This window comes from Pleurodeles waltl, chromosome 9, assembly GCF_031143425.1.
Source record: "Pleurodeles waltl isolate 20211129_DDA chromosome 9, aPleWal1.hap1.20221129, whole genome shotgun sequence".
Taxonomy (NCBI): domain Eukaryota; kingdom Metazoa; phylum Chordata; class Amphibia; order Caudata; family Salamandridae; genus Pleurodeles; species Pleurodeles waltl.
In genome coordinates, this window is record NC_090448.1 from 419,603,830 (window position 1) to 419,625,148 (window position 21,319).

Here is a 21,319-nt window from a genome sequence, read left to right on the forward strand (position 1 = left end):
ATCAGAGTTGGTATCCTTGGATGTGGGTCCAATGGAGACAAAGGGTGTGGTGGTTAGCGTAGGAGATGCATCTTGTGGAGTTGGTTGCGGAGGCAGTGGTGGGGAAGGCATTGGCTGTCTGGTGCAGAGACAGCACTTGTTGAAAGATGTCCTTCAGTTTTTGTAAGGTTACGAAAAATGTGTCTGGCACCTGCTAACCGTCAGAGTCTGCATATCAATGATGAGGTGTCTACAGCTGATCTGAATGATCAGCTATGAAAGTCTGTGGCTGGCAGTCATACTCCTTGTAAGCATCCTTATTATTCAAGGCATCTCCCTCCGCAACTTAACAGACATCCAAATGGGTAGGACTATAAGCAGTCTAAGAAATGTCCTCGTCGTTGAGGACACCTTCCAACTCAGAATCTAGAATTTAACTGGGAAAGCTTAGGCTCACCTATATTTGTAAAAAAGTGACAGGCGTGGAAAAAGCTGCCATGTATGGAATCATCGTTGAGGTTGGCACCAAAGTGGCTGACATTGGTAGCAGGGACATCCTTGGTGCCAACTTCGATGGTGTTGTCAACGGTAATCTCTATGTCAATTGCAATGTCGTCATTAACTGTGGTCTTGAAGTTGAAGGCATTGCCACCGTCATAGATAGGGGTCTGGTCAACAGTGCACAGTGACGAGTCCTGTTGCATAAGTGACAAGAGGAGCGTCGTCAACGTCATTGATGGTGGCTTTTTTCATTATCATTGCAGGTGACATGGAAGTCACTGACGTAGACTAGAGTTCAGTTAGTACATGTAGAGAGTCAGCTGTTTTTTGAGCAGGCTGGTGAACATCCTGTCTGGAGCACTTTTCTGACCCTGGTCTTTTTGTGAGTGGGTGGCTGCAGGCGCTTCAAGATGCAAGTCCAGCTCTGAGAAATCCACGTTTCCGCTTCTGCACTGCCTTCTTGGAAATGCTTAGCGGAGCACTTTTCACTGAATCATCCCAAGATAAGGAGGCATCTTCCTTAGAAGGACACAGATGACCAATCTCCTCTTGTTATCCATCAGAGGCTTTGAAGGAAAAGTTCTACAAATGTCAAAATGTAATGCCATGTGCGCTGGATAAACACCATAAATACTTTGCTCATATGGGTCATCCATGTAGGCTTTCTTCTAACCACATGTAGAGTAGGATTTGAAGTTATCTTTTTTCTTCAGTCATGATGACAGTTGGTGACAAAAGAAAAGTCTCCCTGGTCCAGAAAGGGGGAAAATGTGAGGAAAATTGCCCCACAAACAATTTACAGCACACTGAAAGCTGAAGATGGTGGTAGGGCTCGCTAAAAAGACCAAAGAATATCAGAATAAGGTCAATGAAAGGTTAGAGCACAGCTCTTCTCAGGGACTGCCTCACATATTACATACAGCTGAAATATGAGCTATGGTGGCCTCTAGTGGGAGTACAAGAGCTGGCACTTCCCCCTTATTGGTTGTCATTCAAATGCAATTGGATGTACTACTAAACAAACAATTGTGTTGAGGTCAACGGCTATTTTAATACTGTGAACTGCTATTTAAGATTACCAGGTATTCTCAACCTGATGGGGGGGATGATTCAAGCATGTGAATATATGAAACATCCAATGCTGGAGAAAATGCCATTTCTTAACCATGTGATTTGTTAAGCCAAGAATTGTGGCTCAGTGGAGAAATATATCCCAAGCATGAGTGTCTGCTTGGGCACTGTTTTTTGCCTTTGGTCACAGGTTTTAGTCCCAGTGAATCCACTCAGTGTTTCTTTGTTTTGAGGACGATAAAATAACTACCACTACATAGTTGTTATTCAACAATAAGATACCCTACAGAGTGAATGTGCGTTTTATTAATACTTATGTTGGTGTATCTGTCACTGACATACAAGGCTTGCTGGCTACTGGCTTTGTGACTGATAAAAATCTGGATAGCATGGAATAATAATTTTTAAGGTTTCCATTTTGGGTATGAAAATGTAGAGGAAGAGCAAGTCACTTACCTTCGGTAACACCTTTCTGGTGGATACAGTAGCTACCTTTGGATTCCTCACCTTATGAATTCTCCCAATGCTCCAGCATTCAACAGAAATGTTTTCCTAGCTCTCCACGTCGACAAGGACGTCATAATTGCACGGCTCAACACGTGACTCCATCTGATATCATTGGAGCCATAAGAAGCCCTCGCTGGCATGCTGATGTCAGTTTCACAACTTTTTTACCCTGCCTTTGAGGCGAACAGGTGAATACCAACATCACAAGCACAACACGTGCCAACTCAATATATATATATATATATATATATATATATATATATATATATATATATATATATATTGAGTTGGGACATGTTTATATATGAAAAATACTTTTATATATATATATAAAAATCATATACATATATATATATATATACACACATCAATAGTACTCTTGGTATGACCAGACAGGCAAAACGGGGAGGCGGGTGGGACTTTGAGGGATCCACAGGTAGCTAAGGAACCTAACAACTATAGGGGACTTAAATAAAGAGGGTTGATCAGGTAAACAAATAAAAGCCGACAGTGCCGATAATACCCTTTCACTGTTGCAACTGCACAACCTTTCTGCGCTGAAGAAAGTGCAAAATGCAAAACATTAGACAAATGGTTCTTTAAAGCATCAATGTGTCTCTTGCCACACAAATAACAAATTTTGCACATCTGCCGGCATAGACACTTGGTGGAGTGTCGCCTGGCCGATAAAATAACATCCACCACCGGAGAGAGAGAAAAAGAACTCAGACTGCCTTGTTCAATCTCCAGGCATGAAGGAGAAGGCTCTGGAAGTGGGGGTGTAGAATCTGCCCTTGTGACTGTGAGAGGAGGTCTGCCCTGTGAGGGAGACGGAGCAGAGGGTACAGTGAGAGGTGAAGAAGGTCTGTGTACCACACCCTTCTTAGCCAATCCAGGGCTATTAATATAACTTGGGCCCAGTCTTGGCCACCCTTCCAGAGAACTAGAGGAATGAAGGGTATGGGAGGAAATGCATAAAGCAGCCAGTTGCTCCAGCTCAGCTGAAATGAGTACCCCAATGCCATATGCATCGGATACTGGAGACTGCAGAATAACAGGCAGTGCGCATTCTTGTGAGTGGCAAAGAGGTCTGTCAGAGGCATTCACCACAGCTGGAAGACATAAAGAACTACCTCTGGATGCAGATGCCACTTGTGATTGTCCGAAAAGTGCCGACTGACACCATCCGCATGTACGTGGAGAACTCCAGCCAAATGGTTTGCTACTACGCAAGTCTGATGGTCCTGTGCCCAGGACCAGAGCCACAGAGCCGCTCTGCAGAGAAGGTACGACCCTAGTCCTCCCTGTTTGTTGATATACCACATCGCAATAGTGTTGTCTGTCAAGACTTGTACTGACTGACCGCGAATGGACAGGAGGAAGGCTTTGAGAGCCAGACATATCGCCCACAACTCCAACAGATTTATGTGAAACATCTGTTCTACTGGAGACTGAAGACCTTTGGTCTCCACATCCCCCAGATGTGCTCCCCACCCTAGAATGGAAGCATCCGTTATGACTCTGGTCACAGGAGGTGGCAGACAAAACGGCCTTTCTTGAGAGCGGTTGCTGTCCACCATCACAGATCGACCACAGCGTCTCTGGAGATCGTTATCAACTCCTCGAGATACCCTTTGTGTTGAAACCACTGCTTGCGGAGGCACCACTGGACAGTCCTCATGTGCCAACGTGCGTGAGTGACCAACAGAATGCTGGAAGTGCACAGACCGAGCAGAAGTAGGACCATTAGGACTGGAACAGCTTCTCCCCTTTGAAACATTGTAATCATCGCCTGAATGTCCTGAATCCTCCGAGGTAGAGGGAGGGCCTGATTCAATGTTGTATCCAGTACTGCCCCTATTAATAGGAGGCATTGAGAGAGCTCAATGTGAGACTTGGGCATGTTTAACAAAAAGCCCAGGTTAAACAACAACTGGGTTGTCACCCGCAAATGGTGCGGCGCCAACTCTGGGGACTTGGCTTTGATCAGCCAATTGTCCAGGTAAGGGAATACAGATATTCCCTTCCTTCTGAGGTGCGCTACACCACTACCATCACCTTAGTGAAGACTCCAAGTACAGAAGACCAAAAGGAAGGACCACAAACTGGTAGTGTTGCGATTCTACCATGAACCAGAGATACTTCCTGTGCGACTTCAGACTAGGGATTTGAAAATAAGCATCCTGCAAGTCGATAGACACTATCCAGTCTTACTTGTCCAACGCAAAAAGCACCTGTGCTAGGGTCAGCATTTTGAATTTTCATGTTTGAGGAACCAATTCAAAATCCTCAGGTTCAAGATAGGCCTCAACCGACCATCCTTCTTGGGAATCAGGAAATACCTTGAATAACACCCCTGACCCCTATGCTGCTCCGGAACCATCTCCAATGCACCCTTTAACAGAAGGCTATGCACCTCTTGTTAAAGCAGCAGGAGATGCTCTTCTAAACAAAATGAATGACGGTGGGGGGGGGGACTCCCAAAAGGGAAGGGAATAACCTTTTCTCACTACGCTCAACACCCAAGAGTCTGATGTTATTAACCCCCACTTGTGGAGAAAATGTTACAGCCTTCCACCTACGGGCGGCACATGCTGGTGAATGGAGTGAGAACTAGGGCTGCTTCCCTGGCTGGATTCCATCAGAGGATGAAGAGGAGGAGGAGGAAGGCTGCTGAGCATCTTCTTGCATTCTAACTCTTCCACGACTCCTTTAGGACCTGTAGAGGGGGTTGTCAGGCTGGGGGACATGGAACTGCTGCTGCCTACAAAAGCATGACCCACGTCCAAACCTTCTGAACCTACAGAATGGTCTGAAGGTCGTAGATGATGACTGAAACCCCAAAAATTTCGCAGTAGCTCTGCTATCATTGAATCTTTCCAGGACCAAGTCTACCTTTGCACCAAACAGCCTGGCACCATCAAAAGGGAGGTCCATCAATGTAGCTTTCACATCCGAGGAAAAACCAGAACCTCTGAGCTAAGTATGTCTCCTAGTTGCAATTGAAGTCTCCATGGTCCTAGCAACTGAGTGTGCAGAGTCCAGGCCTGAGTGAATCACTTGTTTAGCTGCCGCTTGACTGTACTGTAATAGTTCAGCAAAATGTCCCTGTACTTCCTGTGGCAACTTCGGGACCACCTCCTTCGCTGTATTCATTAGGGCATAAATGTATCTCCCGAGTACACAAGTCTCATTTAATGATTTTAAAGCCATGCTTCCTGAGGAGAATCACTTCTTTGCTGAATGCTACGTACGCTTTGACTCCCTATCTGCTGGTGTTGTAGGGAATGACTCCGGAGCCGATCTTGAGGCACAAGAAGCTTGCACTACCAAGCTTTCTGGTGTTGGGTCAAAAATTGAGGGTCACCTAGAGCACCTTTATGCCTCCTGGCTCAAGTCTTTGAAACCATAGAAGTAGTAAATGGTTTCTTCCATATCTCCAATATGGGCAGAGTCAAAGTGTCTCCGAATGGAAGAAGAGGCTCTGAAGACGAAGCTGGTGGATGCAAAACCTCTGTCAGAATATTGGTCTTTAACTCTGACGCACGCAGAGGCAATTCTAAAAGTTCTGCCGCCTTCCTAATTACCCCATGGTAGGTCCTCACTTCTGATGAATGCTCAACTCCAGGGGATAAAAGGTCCCACTCTCCGGATGTATCCATCCCAATAGCAGTATCTAGTCCCTGGCATTTGTCAAAACGCACAGAAATTTACCCTTCTTCCAGCTGTTGCTGTTCTTCTAGATACTGCTGCTCTCCTAGAAGTTTTAAGGCCTTCCTTCTAGTTCTTAACCTAGACTCCAAACGTGGCGTCGATAAGGAGTTCACTGATGTCGACGATGCCCCCAAAGGAGAACGAAGAGTGGAGGTGGAGGAGCCTGATCCACTCTCCGGGCCAGAGTAGACTGAGCCAACTGTCCTCGAGGTCTATCTGGCACCGGCACTGCCGGTGTTGTCATCTGGGGTAGAGGCGGTGACATCCTCGGCGCTGTGCTAGTACAATCCAAAGGTACAAAAAGGCATAAATGCAGCCTGCTTATACGGCCGTGGCATGCCCAGCGTAAAAAACAATGGACCTGTGGGGCCAGCAGGTGCACCAGAGGGGACAATTTCCCTATTAAAAATGCTAAAGATAGCATTTAGGAACAAAGACAGATCCCTAAGCTCCCGTAGCCGGAAAGGCAGGATACTCGTGTTCTCCTTGTGGTGGCAGGGCTGGATCTGACGCCTGACCTTGAGAGGATGCAGGGGTAAAATGAGCCGCTGGACTCGTAGGCGACGCCAAAATCTCTATCAAAGTCGGTGCTGGTGACGCCTCAACTGACTGCGGTTGGGGAGACAAGGTGGGACTGACTTCCTAAGTTGAACGGTGCAGTGATCTTGAAGTCGGAGATACCGACCGATCACTGGACGAATGGCGCCGCGACTCATGTCGTTGATGTAGTTTCTTGTGTGACCTCGATGATCTGTGCGATGAAGTGTCCAGAGTTCTGGATCTACAACGTCCTCTTTTCTTCTTCTTTGCTTTAGAAAAAAAAGCTTGGCCTCCCTTTCTTTTAGAGCCTTTGGATTAATGCGCTGGCAAGATGAACAGCCTGCCACGTTGTGATCCGAGCTCAAACACCAAAGGCAGTTCTCATGCAGATACGTCACCGACAAATGACCCCCGCACTCGCAACAAGGTTTGAAGCCAGATTTCTTCGGTGAAGACATAGTAGCGCTACAAGAAATTCCCTCGAAACAGTTAGAAAACAACGGAGAGGTAGAAAAACATTAGTGTCAAAGGTGCAGATGAAGGGAACTGATGTCAGCATGCCGGCGAAGACTTCTTATAGCTTCGATGACATCAGATGGAGTTGCGTATGGAGCCGTGCAATTATGACGTCTTCGTCGATGTGGAGAGCTAGGAAAAAATTTCCGTCAAATGCTGGCGCACTGGGAGAATTCATAAGGTGAGGAATCCACAAGTAGTTGTATTCATCAGAATATATAACTTTGAAAAAAGAATTTATTGTGTCAAAATCTTTCTTCTAAATCATATTCCACTCAAATCATAACATTCCAACACATAATTAATTGCTATTTTGACATAAAGAGAACCAAAAGTTAATTTACATTGTAGGAAACGTTCAGTGTAATTTTTCACCAAGTCATGCTCAGGATATGTCATTACTGTGTCAAATAGGAAAATGAAAACCCTCTTGTCTTCGAAGAGCTCAGTAAACACTGATGAGTAAAAAGCAAGGCAAATAGTACAATTCCATCTGTTCAAACAAACACTGCCCTTACAAGACGTGGGTCAAGAAGAGATGGGCCATTTTGTAAATGAACCGAAGTAGATTGTGAGAAGTCAGCAGGACCGGCGGGTGAGAAGGAATTGTCGCCCTCCAACTGTCAATTGCAGTTCCTGCTAAAACAGCTGTAACAATAACAGAACAGACTGGTTATCACGTTTTCAGATCTGTGTGTGTATGTGTAGATGCGGATAGCAGACTAACCCCAAGATTGACTTGGTTGCAGACAGTTTCCTGCAACTGAGACCCGCTCATTAATGCGGTGAGAACAGGGTTCCCAAAGACAGCTCTCTCATGGTAACTATAAAAGGAACAGCCTTCCCAGGACAGTCATGAAGATCTTGCAAACCCTTGCAGTGATTCTGCTTCTGCCAAGAGTCAGCTGAAAAAGAGACAGACGGAAAGAGGGCACTCTGCAACTGTTTTAAGGTCGGCAGGTCCAGAGATAAAGTAGGAGATACAATACTCACTCTGCTGAAGCCACTCCCAGTGCTTGTCCCACTTCTCTATCATCTCTTTCTTCTTTGCCATCAATTTTTCAAGGTTCTCCTTAATCTGAAATGCAAATGCAACACCATCATAAAAGTAGGTATGAACCGACAGTCTAAATTGTTGAATAAAACAAACTTGAGAGGGCTTTTGTATGGGACCTTCATTATATGTAACATAAGCGTGTATGGTATTTGAGATGGGCCACACCTTGCAAAGAAGAAATTTGTACATGATGGAACTCACGGGACACTATGCTACATGGAGTCGTAGTGAGCTTGTAATTAATGATAAACCTGATATAAACTTGGATATATTACACCTGCTCGCCCTTGCAAAATATGAAATGTATTAGTATGAATTCTGTGGTCACAGCTTAAAGTGCTCGGTATGAAATAGCATTCCCGGTTTCTCAGGTTACCTCTTCAGCTGCTGGGCTTTTGTTCAGCACTAAGGTCTTCCCCATATCCACACAAGAAACAATATTTTTATTGCGGGACTCTATTTCATTCTTCAAACCTTGGTGATAACTCATCGACACTTCAACAGAAGATACATCCCTAAAGAGAAGAGAATATTGAGTCACCACTTTGGGGAGACAGTTTACAATTGGCAGTCAATCTATTGGAGGTAATGGCTGTGGCCATCATAAACAAAGATAAAACAACCTGACGTCCTACTTTTATTTCGACAATGAGGATATTATGATTTGTTCCTTCTGAAACATACAAATGATAAAAAATCTGCTTTAACATCTAGATTCCCTAAAGCAGTCCGTCCCTCTGTCTTGTGAAGAGCCTGTCAACTGAACATCATACCATAAGAATGAGAATGCAATCTAATTTTAAAACTTATGTTCTAGTATTTGTTATGCCACTGGAGGTTGGGCGAGCACAATCGACACTGAGTGACCTCTTGGTGTTGTTTAGTCTGTGTAAACAGCACAAAAAGGATACAGAAAAGTTTGAGGTTGAACAACCACATTTTCAAATGTTTCAAATCTGCCTTAGAGATTGGATTTCCCTAAATAATAGATTCCATAGTGGAGGGATTAGATTTGAAAAGCCTCCATCCACCATTTATACCTCGTGATAAGATGTGATGTGATAAAGCATGGCATCTACGGATGTTATATTGGTTAAAAAATAGGGTCAGCATTGAAGCCTTTGTGAGCTATCTACATGCCCTGTCATCACCAGAAATACAATGAATTTGTGAAGTTTTGTGCGCATTCTAGCATTAGGCTGTCTCTAGAGTTGTTTAAATTAAGGTAGGCCTGCACTGCTTTTTCTGTGATTACTTGTTACACTGTTGTTGCTGTGTTTCATTGTTTTATGTATGTATTTTATGTGCTGTGCACTTCTGCTGTTCACTCCACTGGAGCTGAGTGCCATTTTAGGCCAATAACACCCACTTCAGCAGCAGAGGTTAATTTGTAAAAGAATAAGTGGCGGTGACCACAGTTTTGCTCCAAAGCCCTCAGATGGCACTATGAAAGGTCACAGGCGTCGAATACGAGGGATGCGTAGTCTTGATTATATTTCATCTCTGTCATGCTTCATTATCTCACCCTTTCAGGTTTTTTTTAATCTTTGTTTCCTCTTTACCACAGTTATGCTATTTTTCTCGTTATTCTTTTTCCCCTTCTGTGTTTTTCTTGCTTTTGTTCTAAGTCGAAGCCTGTTGACAGAAATAACTGCTCGCCCCCAAATATGAGTGCAGTGGGCACCACCAACAACCACTAGCTCAAATTAGCACTGATAAGCAGACAAATGAGAGGGCCAATACAAGACTGTATTGTCTGCACACTGAGAAACGGATGAATGTCGAGTGGCTCCAGGTTAGTACCTAGAAAACTATGCTCATAATGTCTTTAAATCAAAAATAGCCTTTCACACTCAGAATAAATATGCACCCTTCCATTTTTTTGTAGAAAACCATTATACTCTAAGCTCAAAAATTCGAGGTGCTGTGGTATAGAGTTCTCTTTGAAACTACAACTAGTGAGTGCAGGGAAATCAGTTTTATTCCAAGCTGCACAAACATCAGCTAGGTCTGCCTATGCAATGTAAAGAGCTCAAAATGCCAAGGTTATGTTGGTAGAGGCCCTGGTTAACCCCTTAACTGCCCCTCCCAGTGCTGAGCCTTTAGACAACGGCTGAATGCCGCCCTCCCCCCGTCTTTACACAACGACTGAATACCATGCCGCCCGGTGCTCAGGCAGCAGGTGGAGCCCATTTGATCTGCTGTCAGGCACACTCCTGGACCTTCCCCGAGCTAACTTTGTTACCACTGTCTGAGTCCGATGCTGGAGAATCACTCGAACCCGGTTGCGATGCGATATATAGCGAAAACACGGATTGTGATGGAAGCCATTGTATCCAGCGCAGTACTCGGTCTATAAATCGGGATATAGCGACAACACTAACTGCGATGGAAGCAGTGGTAAGCAGCACTCGGTCTATAAATCGGGATATGGCGATAATACTAACTGCGATGGAAGCAGTGGTATCAAGCGCAGCACTCGGTCTATAAATCGGGATAAAGCGATAATACTAACTGCGATGGCAGCAGTGGTATCTAGCGCAGCACTCGGTCTATAAATCGGCAGATGGCCCAAGGGGAGCGTCGGGTATTATGGAAGCCTCCAAGAATGGATGGACGAACAAGCAAAACAGAGGAGCAAGATTACTGTGATTTTTTTTGCTTTTCTAGCTCCCTAAGGAGATAGATGGCAGAAACAGAAGTAGCGTCCCAGAGTGGAAACTGTCAGGCTTCCGGGTTAAGGTGAGGTGGCAATGCTCTGGCCAGGAGGAGTCGGGGTAGGGGCATCCTGCTACCCAGCCCTCCGTGGTCTGGCACGCTGGTTCTGATTCCTCGGCACTGCGCACTGCAGATTATTGGAACACGTTTCTCTGCCGTTATTGACTAATTGGCAGCATAAATACAGTTTTATCTGACGTCGGGGACCCACGCTATTGATTCCTTGATTTTTTGGGGGGAACATGTGGCAACAACACTTGAGAGGACTAGCTGCCACTAACAGTTCAACACCATCTTCCTGGAAAGTTAGAAAACAAACTGTCCAGTCATGTTTAGCTGCAGCGCGCAACGAGAGAAGTGTTGTTCCCAGGGGAGGCTCATCCCATATAATGTCTCCAGTCGCAGATTCCGCAGGGTTAACTCACCAGCAGTCGGAGAGCAGTAGTTCACTTGAATAGCAATTCAACTTTCTATGTGAAAACCGCTATTTAAAAAAGATCATGCCTTGAACAATAGCAGGTCAGGAGTAAAGGGAGATGTTCCAGGAGAGGGGAGTGTGTCAATCAAGGGGTCCGACAGCCCCACAACAGAGGGACGAAGACCAGCCTGCTGAAGCAAGACCAAAGGACTACCCACTTTTCGCCAGACAACAGCACCACCACCACCTCCAGTAGTCGGGGAGAGAGCTACAACCATTTCGGACTTTCTGCCTCCAATGTCATGTGGTAGCCTCCCACCCCGCAGGCAAACATCTCCTCTGCTGATTAACTCTGACTCAACACCTGGGGACGAGCTAGAAAGGCTGCTGAGTCAAACATATAAACCAGGCCAACAACACTACTTACAGTTTGTGCCATCGGTTCTAGGACCCATGAGTTTCTCTAATCAAGATCCACCCGGTTCACTCCAGAGCTTGTTGGAAACAATACTAGCAGAAATTTGGGATCTCAAGCAAATATAAGCTCAAGAAATTGCTGCTTTGCACCATAGATTGAATAAAACTGAAGAGAGTGCAATGCAAAGTTAAACTGCAGGAAGCAGAAAAGAGGATATCTGATCTTGAGGATAATTCCCTCTCCTTTGAAAAGGCAGTGACAAGTATAAAAAAAAGCTGCTCCTGTGTGGGAAAAAATTATGAACTGGAGAACCATGCAAGACAGTCCAATCTTCGTTTTGTGGGCATTCCAGAAGAAGCTGTGAATAATGGTAATTTTCAGAAAACACTGCGGCAGATGGTGTCCCTGATCAAAACCTATATTCTACCGGATGGCCCATTCAACCTTTCCATTATGAGGGCGCATCGGAATCCTACCCGCCGAGCAGCTAATCCCAAATATCCCCCAACTATAAGTCAATTTTGCAGATTACCGTATCAAGGAGAAAATTCTATCGATTGCCATTCAGAAAAGAACAGTAGTAATTTCTGACAGAATGCAGTTTTGTGTTTTTTTGGATATGTCAGCTTCAGCGGCTCAACATCGTAGGGACTTTCAGAGACTCGTGTGAAAAATTCAAGTAGCAGAGGTTCAGGCCGTAGTCCAACCTAAAAGTGTTGTCCAAGGGTCAGTTTCATTTGCTTTCTTCTGCTGAAGAGGCCCACAACTTATTGCATACAATTCAGAATTAATTTAGAGAAACTATTAGGTGTGAGGTTTTGTTATCAAGTTGTAAGGTTTTCTGGTCCAATGGCCCACAATATTAGTATAATTACATGCAACGCTAATGGGTTGTTAAATAAGTGCAAATATGGTGGTATAATGAATTGGCTATCACCATTGAAACCTGAAGTGGTTTACTTTAATAAAAAACCCACTAGAAGGTTCAAAATATGAAACTTATCATTCCTAAAAGGTACTTCCATGCATATTTCGCATCAGTAGGGGCTTTGGGGAGGCGTTTAGCAATCTATTTGGCAAATACTGCTAATTGGCATCGGAGGGAGGTAATTAGAGACACAAAAGGGAGGTGGTTGTGGACTAGGGTGCTAGCTATCGGCTCTGTTCTAAACCTGGTGAATTATTATGGTCCGATTACTGATGATACGGGGCCATTGAAACAATTGCATAATATAGCCATGGCTGCGGAAAGGCTCTTAATTTGTGGAGGTGATTTCAATATCATACAAGATTTAAAACTAGATACCTCCAATAGAGCTAAAAACAGTTAAAGCCCCAAAACTCCAAATTCTTCACAGCTTTCAACAAAACTTTCCCCTGGTAGATCATCTGGATCACACACAGTTTGCTTGTTTTTCTCGCCAGTTCAACACAGTCTCATGCCTAGATTTCTTTTTTGATTACTTGTTCAATCAAGTGGGGACTAGTCAACATCTGGACTAATGCTTTTTCCGACCATTCAATTGTCACTCTCCAATTCAAGTTAGATAACCCGCAAAAATAAAGACCCAGTTGGCAATTTGATAATTCCCTACTGTCTGGTCACACTTGGCTAGCCAAAACAAAAGTTTTTTATAAAACATTTTTTTGAGACTAATCGTAATTCCGCCCCCGTTTTCCAGATTTTGTAGTGTGAGAGGCCTTTAAGGCCACTTTTTGAGGCCATGTCATAGCAGAGCACACTAACATAAATAAGGAACAAAGTGGCAGAGTTCGAGCACTGCAATCTGCGGTCAACCTTGCTACGAGCAGTCATCAAGCTTACCAGCAGAAAATGTATGAAGAAAGTCAACATATAGGCACATTTCTTGCATAGTCCTCTAAACTCAAGAAAAATAAGCAGGGAATTTGTGCAATTGAGAATCCTGACACCTGTGTTTTAACTGAAGAGAATAAGAAGATTACTAAGGGTTTTTTCAACATTACAGGAACTTGTATAAGAAAACGGATTTATTCCCCGTATCTTGACTGGAGCAGTATTTTAGTTCACTGTCTTTACCGCAGGTGTCATGAGAGCAAAAAGATGAATTCCTAGATAAAATGAAGGTAGTGAAGATGATAAATGAACTTAAAAATGTGCCAAATGCAAAAACCTGTGGGATCAATGGCATTCCCACCTAGTTGTGTACAAGTTGAGCACAAAGGAGTTTCTTTTTTCACAGAATCGGGCTGTTTGTGCACAGAAAAAAACATTTTTGTATGTATAAATGTTATTTTGCGATTCAGTAATCTATTTATCCAATCGCAAAATAGGTTGTAATTTGCAATTAGGAAGGGGCATGCCAAGGGCATCCCTTTCTAATGGCGAGTCGCAGTGGTATGTATGACTGTTTTGTGACCATGAAAGCGGTCGCAAACAAATTGCAGGTAACACCAATTTCAAATTTGTATTAACCCATTTGCAAATGGGAAGGGGTCCTCAATGGCTCCTTCCCCTTTGTGAATGGGAGCGCAAACATTTTTTCAGTGTAGGCAGTGGTCCCATGGACCTTTAAAGAAAACGGGCTGCATTTAAAAAAACTGCTTTATTTAAAAAGCAGCCACAGGCATGATGGTCTGCTGACCCAAGCATGCCACCATCTCTGTGAGTACAGCCATTTCTGATGGGTCGCAATTTGCGACCTGCCTCATGAATACTAATGAGGCATGTCCCTTGCGACCCATTTGGGAATCACTAACAGTGTCTGAGACACTGTTGAACATCGAGTCGCAAAACTTGACATTTGTACATGTGGCCCCTAAGTGAATTTGTGGGCTTTTTGCACAACTACATTTTTGCATTAATTGGCCTTTGTTGTATTTCAAACACTTTTTGCCTTGTATTTTCATAGCAGGTTACTGGGCAATGCCACCCGGAAGGATTCGATTTTACAAGGTTTAAAACAATATGCACTAGGCACTTACACACGTATGCCTTTGTTGAGGTTATTTCCAAAATCAGGTGTTATTGCTTTATCGATAATGTGTTATAGCACTTTCCTATCTTAGCTTATTTCCTAGGAAGAGACTGCACTTTGCACTTTGAAACTTTATTGCATGATTAATTAAAATTGTTGCACAATGTACAATAAAACCAGTACCCACCCCTAAAATACATTTGCGGAGTCCAGTTGTATATTATTCCCACACTGTACCCCCACAAAACACATATAAATAGCTCAAACTGTGTGTTATTGGTCCATCAGCCTAAGATTCTACAATCATAGGAGTCCAGTAATATACCTTGCTCATTTGACCCATGTGCAAAGGTATAATTGACAAACTCCAAGCACTTAGAGTATAGTACAAATGTTGGCTTCCTCGTACCCCACTTATTAACCACACAAAGGGGATCAGATCTATCGCAGAATTTTACGTTGGCTTAATGACCTCTACACAAAGTGCAAGTGCTGCCATCCAATGAATCCTTATATCATGGTAATATGAGAGTTCTATTTCACTGCAGTCACAAGCCTAGAATCCCAAGGCATCTCTCTATAAGAAGTGACGAATGGTTGGAAGCCAATTTCGTCCACAACCCCCCAGTTGAAGCTACCATGGGGAGTTTGTCTCTCGGGGTTTGATGTAAACCAAGATATAAGAGTGCAAATGCTAATGTCCATGTACCCCTTATACCTAACCGTGGGGAGATCTATTTCACTACAGTCACAGGCCGAGAACCCGGAAGCATCTCTTTATAAGAAGTTGACGAAATTAGTTGCAAGGTAGGAGCCATTCCGTCAGCAGTGTTTCTGTGTAGGTCGTGGCCCCTATGTCAAATTTCACCCTTATTTGGCCACATGCACATTGTAGTGTCTTTCTCACTGTGCAGAAAATGTTCCCAAAGCAGGCCAATTCCATGGGGACTACTGTAGTAAATATGGGATTACGATCGTGGCGGAAACCGCCAACATAGACAGCCACTTTAACACTCTGACCGCCACGGAGGTACAAACAAACAGCGCGGCGGACACCGCCAACAGACAGGAGGGAGACAATGTACCCCCCACCCTATCACAACACGCCTATCTGCCACCTTTTCCGGGGCGGAACCAACGCGAAAAAAAACAAGGCGGAAACAGTACACAGAAGGGAAAACACCTCTCCACACCCCACGAGGAAACATGACGCCATGGAGCCCGAATTGCAGATACTGCTGGCGATGGTCTTCCTGCTCCTCTATCAGGAGCTCCAACGACAGCAGCGACAACTACAGTGAGTACTGCACCTACAACATAGGGGAGGGGGGAGGGAAAAGAGAGTGACACACACAAGTAACACCCAATACCCCCACTCCCACCCTCACCCACAACACCAAACACACAAACACATTCTGCAACATCACATATACACCCCCTCAAACTCCTGGAAGAACGCAAGGACAAAAGGAAATTATTTGAACAAATGAAATCATGTGAAATATCATTATCTAACTGCAAAATCCAGTAGATACAATTATGTACACCAAATACGCAAGTCCGGATAGTGCACCAATCATTGTCCGTGGACCACTGGGCCCAAAATGCATAGGCGAGGCCCACACTAGATACCTGACTCCAGACGGAGAGAACACTGGAGGGGCACAACACAGAAAATATACAGGCACCTCAGCCTGGTGAACGCACAACGCCACTGCTCCACGAGGGGGCTCCATGCCCACAGTTTGGTCCTGGGGAGTGCAAAGCCACAGTCTCTCAAGTCTTTCCAGTGGGTGGTTTGCCCACTGCTTAATCCTAGGGAGTGCAAAGCCACAGTCTCTCAAGTCTTTCCAGTGGGTGGTTTGCCCACTGCTTTATCCTGGGGAGTGCAAATCCACAGTCTCTCAAGTCTTTCCAGTGGGTGGTTTGCCCACTGCTTTATCCTGGGGAGTGCAAATCCACAGTCTCTCAAGTCTTTCCAGTGGGTGGGTAGTCCACTGCTTTATCCTGGGGAGTGCAAAGCCACAGTCTCTCAAGTCTTTCCAGTGGGTGGTTTGCCCACTGTTTTATCCTGGAGAGTGTAAAGCCACAGTCTCTCTAGTGGATAACAGTCTCCACTGGTTCTGGAGGGGGCTTTGTGCCCAGAGTGCTTCATCCTGCCAAGGACTGAAGTAGTGGATGTATCTCTCTACTTGCTCTGGAGGGGGCCTGGTGCCCAGAGTGCTTCATCCTGACAAGGACTGAGGTAGTGGATGTATCTCTCCACTGGTTCTGGAGGGGGCATGGTGCTCAGAGTGCTTCATCCTGCCAAGGACTGAGGTAGTGGATATATCTCTCCACTGGTTCTGGAGGGGGCATGGTGCCCAGAGTGCTTCATCCTGCCAAGGACTGAGGTAGTGGATGTATCTCTCCACTGGTTCTGGAGGGGGCTTGGTGCCCAGAGTGCTCCACATGCAGTGTGGCCGGAATTATACACTCTCCTGGGTGTGTGTGCCACAAGATTGCCGAGGTACAGGTTGCATGATACGCCATGGAGGCAGAGACATACCCCACACTGCTGCGGCTTCGCATTCCATATGCAGGTGACAACTGTGATGACAGTGATGCTTCATGGAAGCTGCCCAGGGTCCTCGAACTCGCCAGCAGCCTCGGATGACTGACCACTGGGGATGGTAGCCATGTCAGCGGTGGTGCCACTGTCTGAGGACGTCGCGGGGCCGCTGGCAATGCTTGCGGCGGTGCTTGCGGCGGTGTCAGTCGCGGCGATGCTTGCGGCGGTGTCAGTCGCGGCGGTGCTTGCGGCGGGGTCTGTGGCGGCAGTGCTTGTGGCGGGGTCTGTGGTGGCGGTGCTGGCTGTGGGGTCTCTCGCAGCGGTGCTGGCGGCGGGGTCTGTGGCGGTGCAGGTGGCAGTGTAGGTGGCGGTGTTCTCCGCCATACAGGTTGGCGTCGATGTGGACAGAAGGTGTGACACTGGTCCTTCAGTCGGTGCCACCCTGCCCTCTCCTGACCTGCCCTTCAGTTTTTGGCCCTTCCCCACCTTTGATGGTGGTGCAGCTGTCTTGCCACTATCCCCTTTCGTTTTCCCTGACCCCTTGGTGGCAGGTGTTTTCGGCTTCTCCCTCCGGGATGTGGGCACCTTTTTCACCTTGGCAGGTGGTGGAATGCCGTTGCCCTCACTCCATGGCACACTGGCAGCCCTGATGGTTGGTGCACTCCATGACCCTGCAGTTGCTGGCACCACTGTGCCTGGATGTGGTGGCTGAGGTGCTGGGCTGGGACCTGGAAAGCCTGGCCCTAGGGGAAGGACGGGGGAGGGATAGGGAAGAGGTCAATGTTAGCCAGGAAAACTTTTTTAGACACACTGGGAGGGTAGATGGAGGGGGTTTGGGAGTGGAGGTAGAGGTAGTGGTTGTAGGAGGTGTACGTCTGCTGAATTTGGGTGAAGGTGCATGGGCTGGAGGCTGTTGTGAGGTGGATGGCTGTTGGGTGGGTGTGTTCCTGCGTTTGTGTACTTTGGGAGGAGGGCTCACAGACACACTGGGAGAGGACACTGGGGATATGTGAATGGTAGTGGGGGTGGTGGGTGCACGTGAGCGGTGTGTGGTGATCGGCATGCTGGTGATGGAGGTAGTGGCTGAGGATGTAGTGCATGTAAGTATGAGTGGAGACGAGACAGGGAGGGAGGAGGGAGACGTGGAGGAGGGGGACACAGTGGAGGCAGTGGATGTGTGCATGGGTATGATGCTTGTGTGAGTGCCTGTGAGATGTATGGTGCTTATGATTACCTGAGCCACTCTTGTGTGTTGATGTGTGTGCATGCTGGTCTGATGGTGTGCTTGGGATAGGCTGAGGTACAGGGGATTGGGTTTGGGTGGAGGAAGTTGGAGGGGGGAGGCTGGACACAGGGACAATGGCTGCCATCAGTGCTGAGGCCAGAGCCTGAAATGCTCTCTGTTGGGCTGCCTGGCCAGAATGAATGCCCTCTCAACACCCTGGATGGCATTCAGAATGGTAGACTGCCCAACAGTGAGGGATCTCAGGAGGTCAATAGCCACCTCACTGAGGTCAGCAGGGATGACTGGGGCAGGGCCTGAGGTCCCTGGGTGGGCGGGCACGGGACACACGCTGAGGGGCTGCTGGGTGGGGGGTGTTGGTAGGGGGTGTGGCGGCTGTACCTGTTGATGCGGTGGGCACAGAGGTGCCCACCACTGCAAGGGAGCTCCCATCAGAGGAGGAGTCGCTGTCGCTGGTCTCTGCTCCTGTCCCTGCCGTGGAGCTCCCCTCGCCCTCCGTCCCACTGGTGGCTTCAGACTCCGTTGTTTCGCCCTCCAGGGCCAAGTGGAATGCAGCTCCCTCCTGCTCCGGTGCCAATGCTCCTCCGCCTGATGATGCTATTGCACACAAGAACAGGGAGACCACAAAAAGGGGGGGGGGAAGACAGGAGAAAGACATGTTCAGTGCATGCAACACCACTACTGTTGGCGGACACAACAGACACAGCAGCCCTCTGCACTACGCCATGCACTTATAGTTCCTAGATTAATCACATGCCCATGGGGTACAAGGCCTAAGCCCGATTGCTGCACACCTGGAAGTCACAGGAGCCTGTACTAGGTGTAGATGGCACTAACTACTAGTGGGGTTGGGGTGCCACAGAGCCTGCCTCACAAGGGACCTTGCCTACCAAGATCGCCTTGGCCTAGGGGAACCCACTGCCCACCTCCCCAACCAGACACCTCGTAATGCGTGCAGAGTCAGCTGAATGAGAGTGTACTCACCCCCTTGTGGCTGCTGTGATGCCCTCAAGCGCCCATCCAACTCCGGATACGCCACCGCCAGGATCCGGAACATCGGGGGGTCATGGTGCGACAGGCACCCCTCCCACATTGGGAGGCCATCCCCAGCTGGGCCTCCGCCATCTTCTTGCTCCAGTAGCGCAGGTCCTCCCATCTTTTACGGCAGTGGCTGCTCCATCTGTGGTGGACCCCCAGGGTCCGGACGTCCTTGGCGATGGCACGCCAAATAGCCTTCTTCTGGTGGGCGCTGACCTAGAGGAATAGTACAGGGGGAAAGGAAAATCATTACCCGTCCGGACCATCATACTCATTGACCCACGTTCCCACCCTTGCCCTGACGCACATACACTCACTGTCCGCACATGCAGGCCTCAGACCCCCCTATTTATCTTCCATCCACACCACTCCAAACAGGCACTGCCCATGCAGCATGCTCACAGTGTACTACCTGTTTGTCTGGAGGACCGTACAGTTGTGTGTACTGGGAGAGGAACCCATCCACTAGTTTCTCCAACTCCTCCGAAGTGAAGGCAGGGACCCTTTCCCCAGACACATGAGCCATCGTCGCTTCCAGACACAGATCTCAACTGCACTTGCAGTGTAGGTCCTCTCCTGTTGAAGGTCAGGTATCAAGTGAGTGAACAGACAGAAAATGGCGGTCACATCCGCTGCGGTACGTATCGTCACCGCTGGTGTACATCATCATTGGCTCCTCGGACTCATAGGGTCTCATGTTAACCAATGCTGGATTGCGCCGCGGTCTTCAACCGCCCACCGCAACGGTGTACAACCCCAGCGCAGTTACCTCATATCCCCTTGTCCCACCTTACAGGTCAGACAGCCGCCATTTCAGGGGGCCACATGGCATTAATATTAACTGTGTCACACCAATGTAGGCCTTGAATACATACATTTACAGGCACATTGCGGATTAATAAATGTGTGCAAATGACATTTTGTGATACCTCAGTGTTGGATGACTCTCTGCTCGCTGTTCTCCTCCATAGGGCACGTCTGCTGGGGCAGGTGATGAGATGGCGGCATCCTCCGGTGTACAGACCACTGGTGGACCTGTCGACAATGGAAGAGAGACACATAATAATCACCTACAGACTTGATCGTGCAACAATCCATGAACTGTGTGCCCAGTTGGAGCCAGACCTGATGTCAGCTATCCGCCATCCCACAGGAATCCCCCCTAGAGTACAGGTCCTGTCAGTACTCCATTTCCTGGCAAGTGGTTCCTTTCAAACAACAGTGGCCATTGCATCAGGGATGTCCCAGCCAATGTTCTCTAACGTGTTGTCCAGAGTGTTGTCTGCCCTGCTGAAACACATGCGCAGCTACATCATGTTCCCTCCGGTGGAGGATTTGCCCACAGTGAAAGGTGACTTCTATGCCCTGGAACATATCCCCAACATCATTGGTGCCATTGATGAGACACATGTGGCCTTGGTACCCCCTGCAGGAGTGAACAGGTGTGCAGAAACCGGAAGAGCTACCATTCTATGAATGTGCAGATGGTGTGTTTGGCAGACCAGTACATCTCCCATGTGAATGCCAAATTTCCAGGCTCAGTGCATGACGCTTACATTTTGAGGAATAGCAGCATCCCTTATGTGATGGGGCAACTCCAGAGGCACCGTGTGTGGCTAATAGGTGAGGACAAGGACCCTATACCGTGTGAATAGGTGTCTGGGTATGGGGTTGTCCCTATGGGTTAGTGTGTGTCTAACAGTTGTCCCTCTATATTTGCAGGTGACACTGGTTACTCCAACCTGTTATGGCTACTGACCCCAGTGAGAAATCCCAGGACAAGGGCAAAGGATCGCTACAATGAGGCACATGGGCGAACTAGGAGGGTGATTGAACGCACCTTCGGCCTCCTGAAGGCCAGACTCCTGTGCCTGCATATGACAGGTGGTTCTCTCTACTACTCACCAAAGAAGGTGTGCCAGATCATTGTGGCCTGCTGTATGCTGCACAACCTGGCTTTGCGACGATAGGTGCCTTTTCTGCAGGAGGATGGGCCAGCTGGTGGTCTTGTGGCAGCTGTGGAGCCTGTGGACAGTGAAGAAGAAGAAGAGGATATCGACAACAGGAACAACATAATCATGCAATACTTCC

At 47.1% G+C, this 21,319-nt stretch overlaps 1 protein-coding gene across 3 annotated transcripts in view; it reads right to left on the reverse strand.

Moving 5' to 3' along the window:
- The window catches only part of SPTBN4 (spectrin beta, non-erythrocytic 4), a 1,652,494-nt gene that overhangs the window by 478,912 nt on the left and 1,152,263 nt on the right, over nucleotides 1–21,319 (reverse strand). For all 3 annotated transcript variants that reach the window (XM_069207217.1, XM_069207216.1, XM_069207218.1), the window contains 2 exons: nucleotides 8,262–8,400; nucleotides 7,822–7,906 (listed from right to left, as the gene is read on the reverse strand). In XM_069207217.1, coding sequence (XP_069063318.1) covers nucleotides 7,822–7,906; nucleotides 8,262–8,400 — 224 coding nt within the window. The remainder of the gene's footprint in view (nucleotides 1–7,821; nucleotides 7,907–8,261; nucleotides 8,401–21,319) is intronic.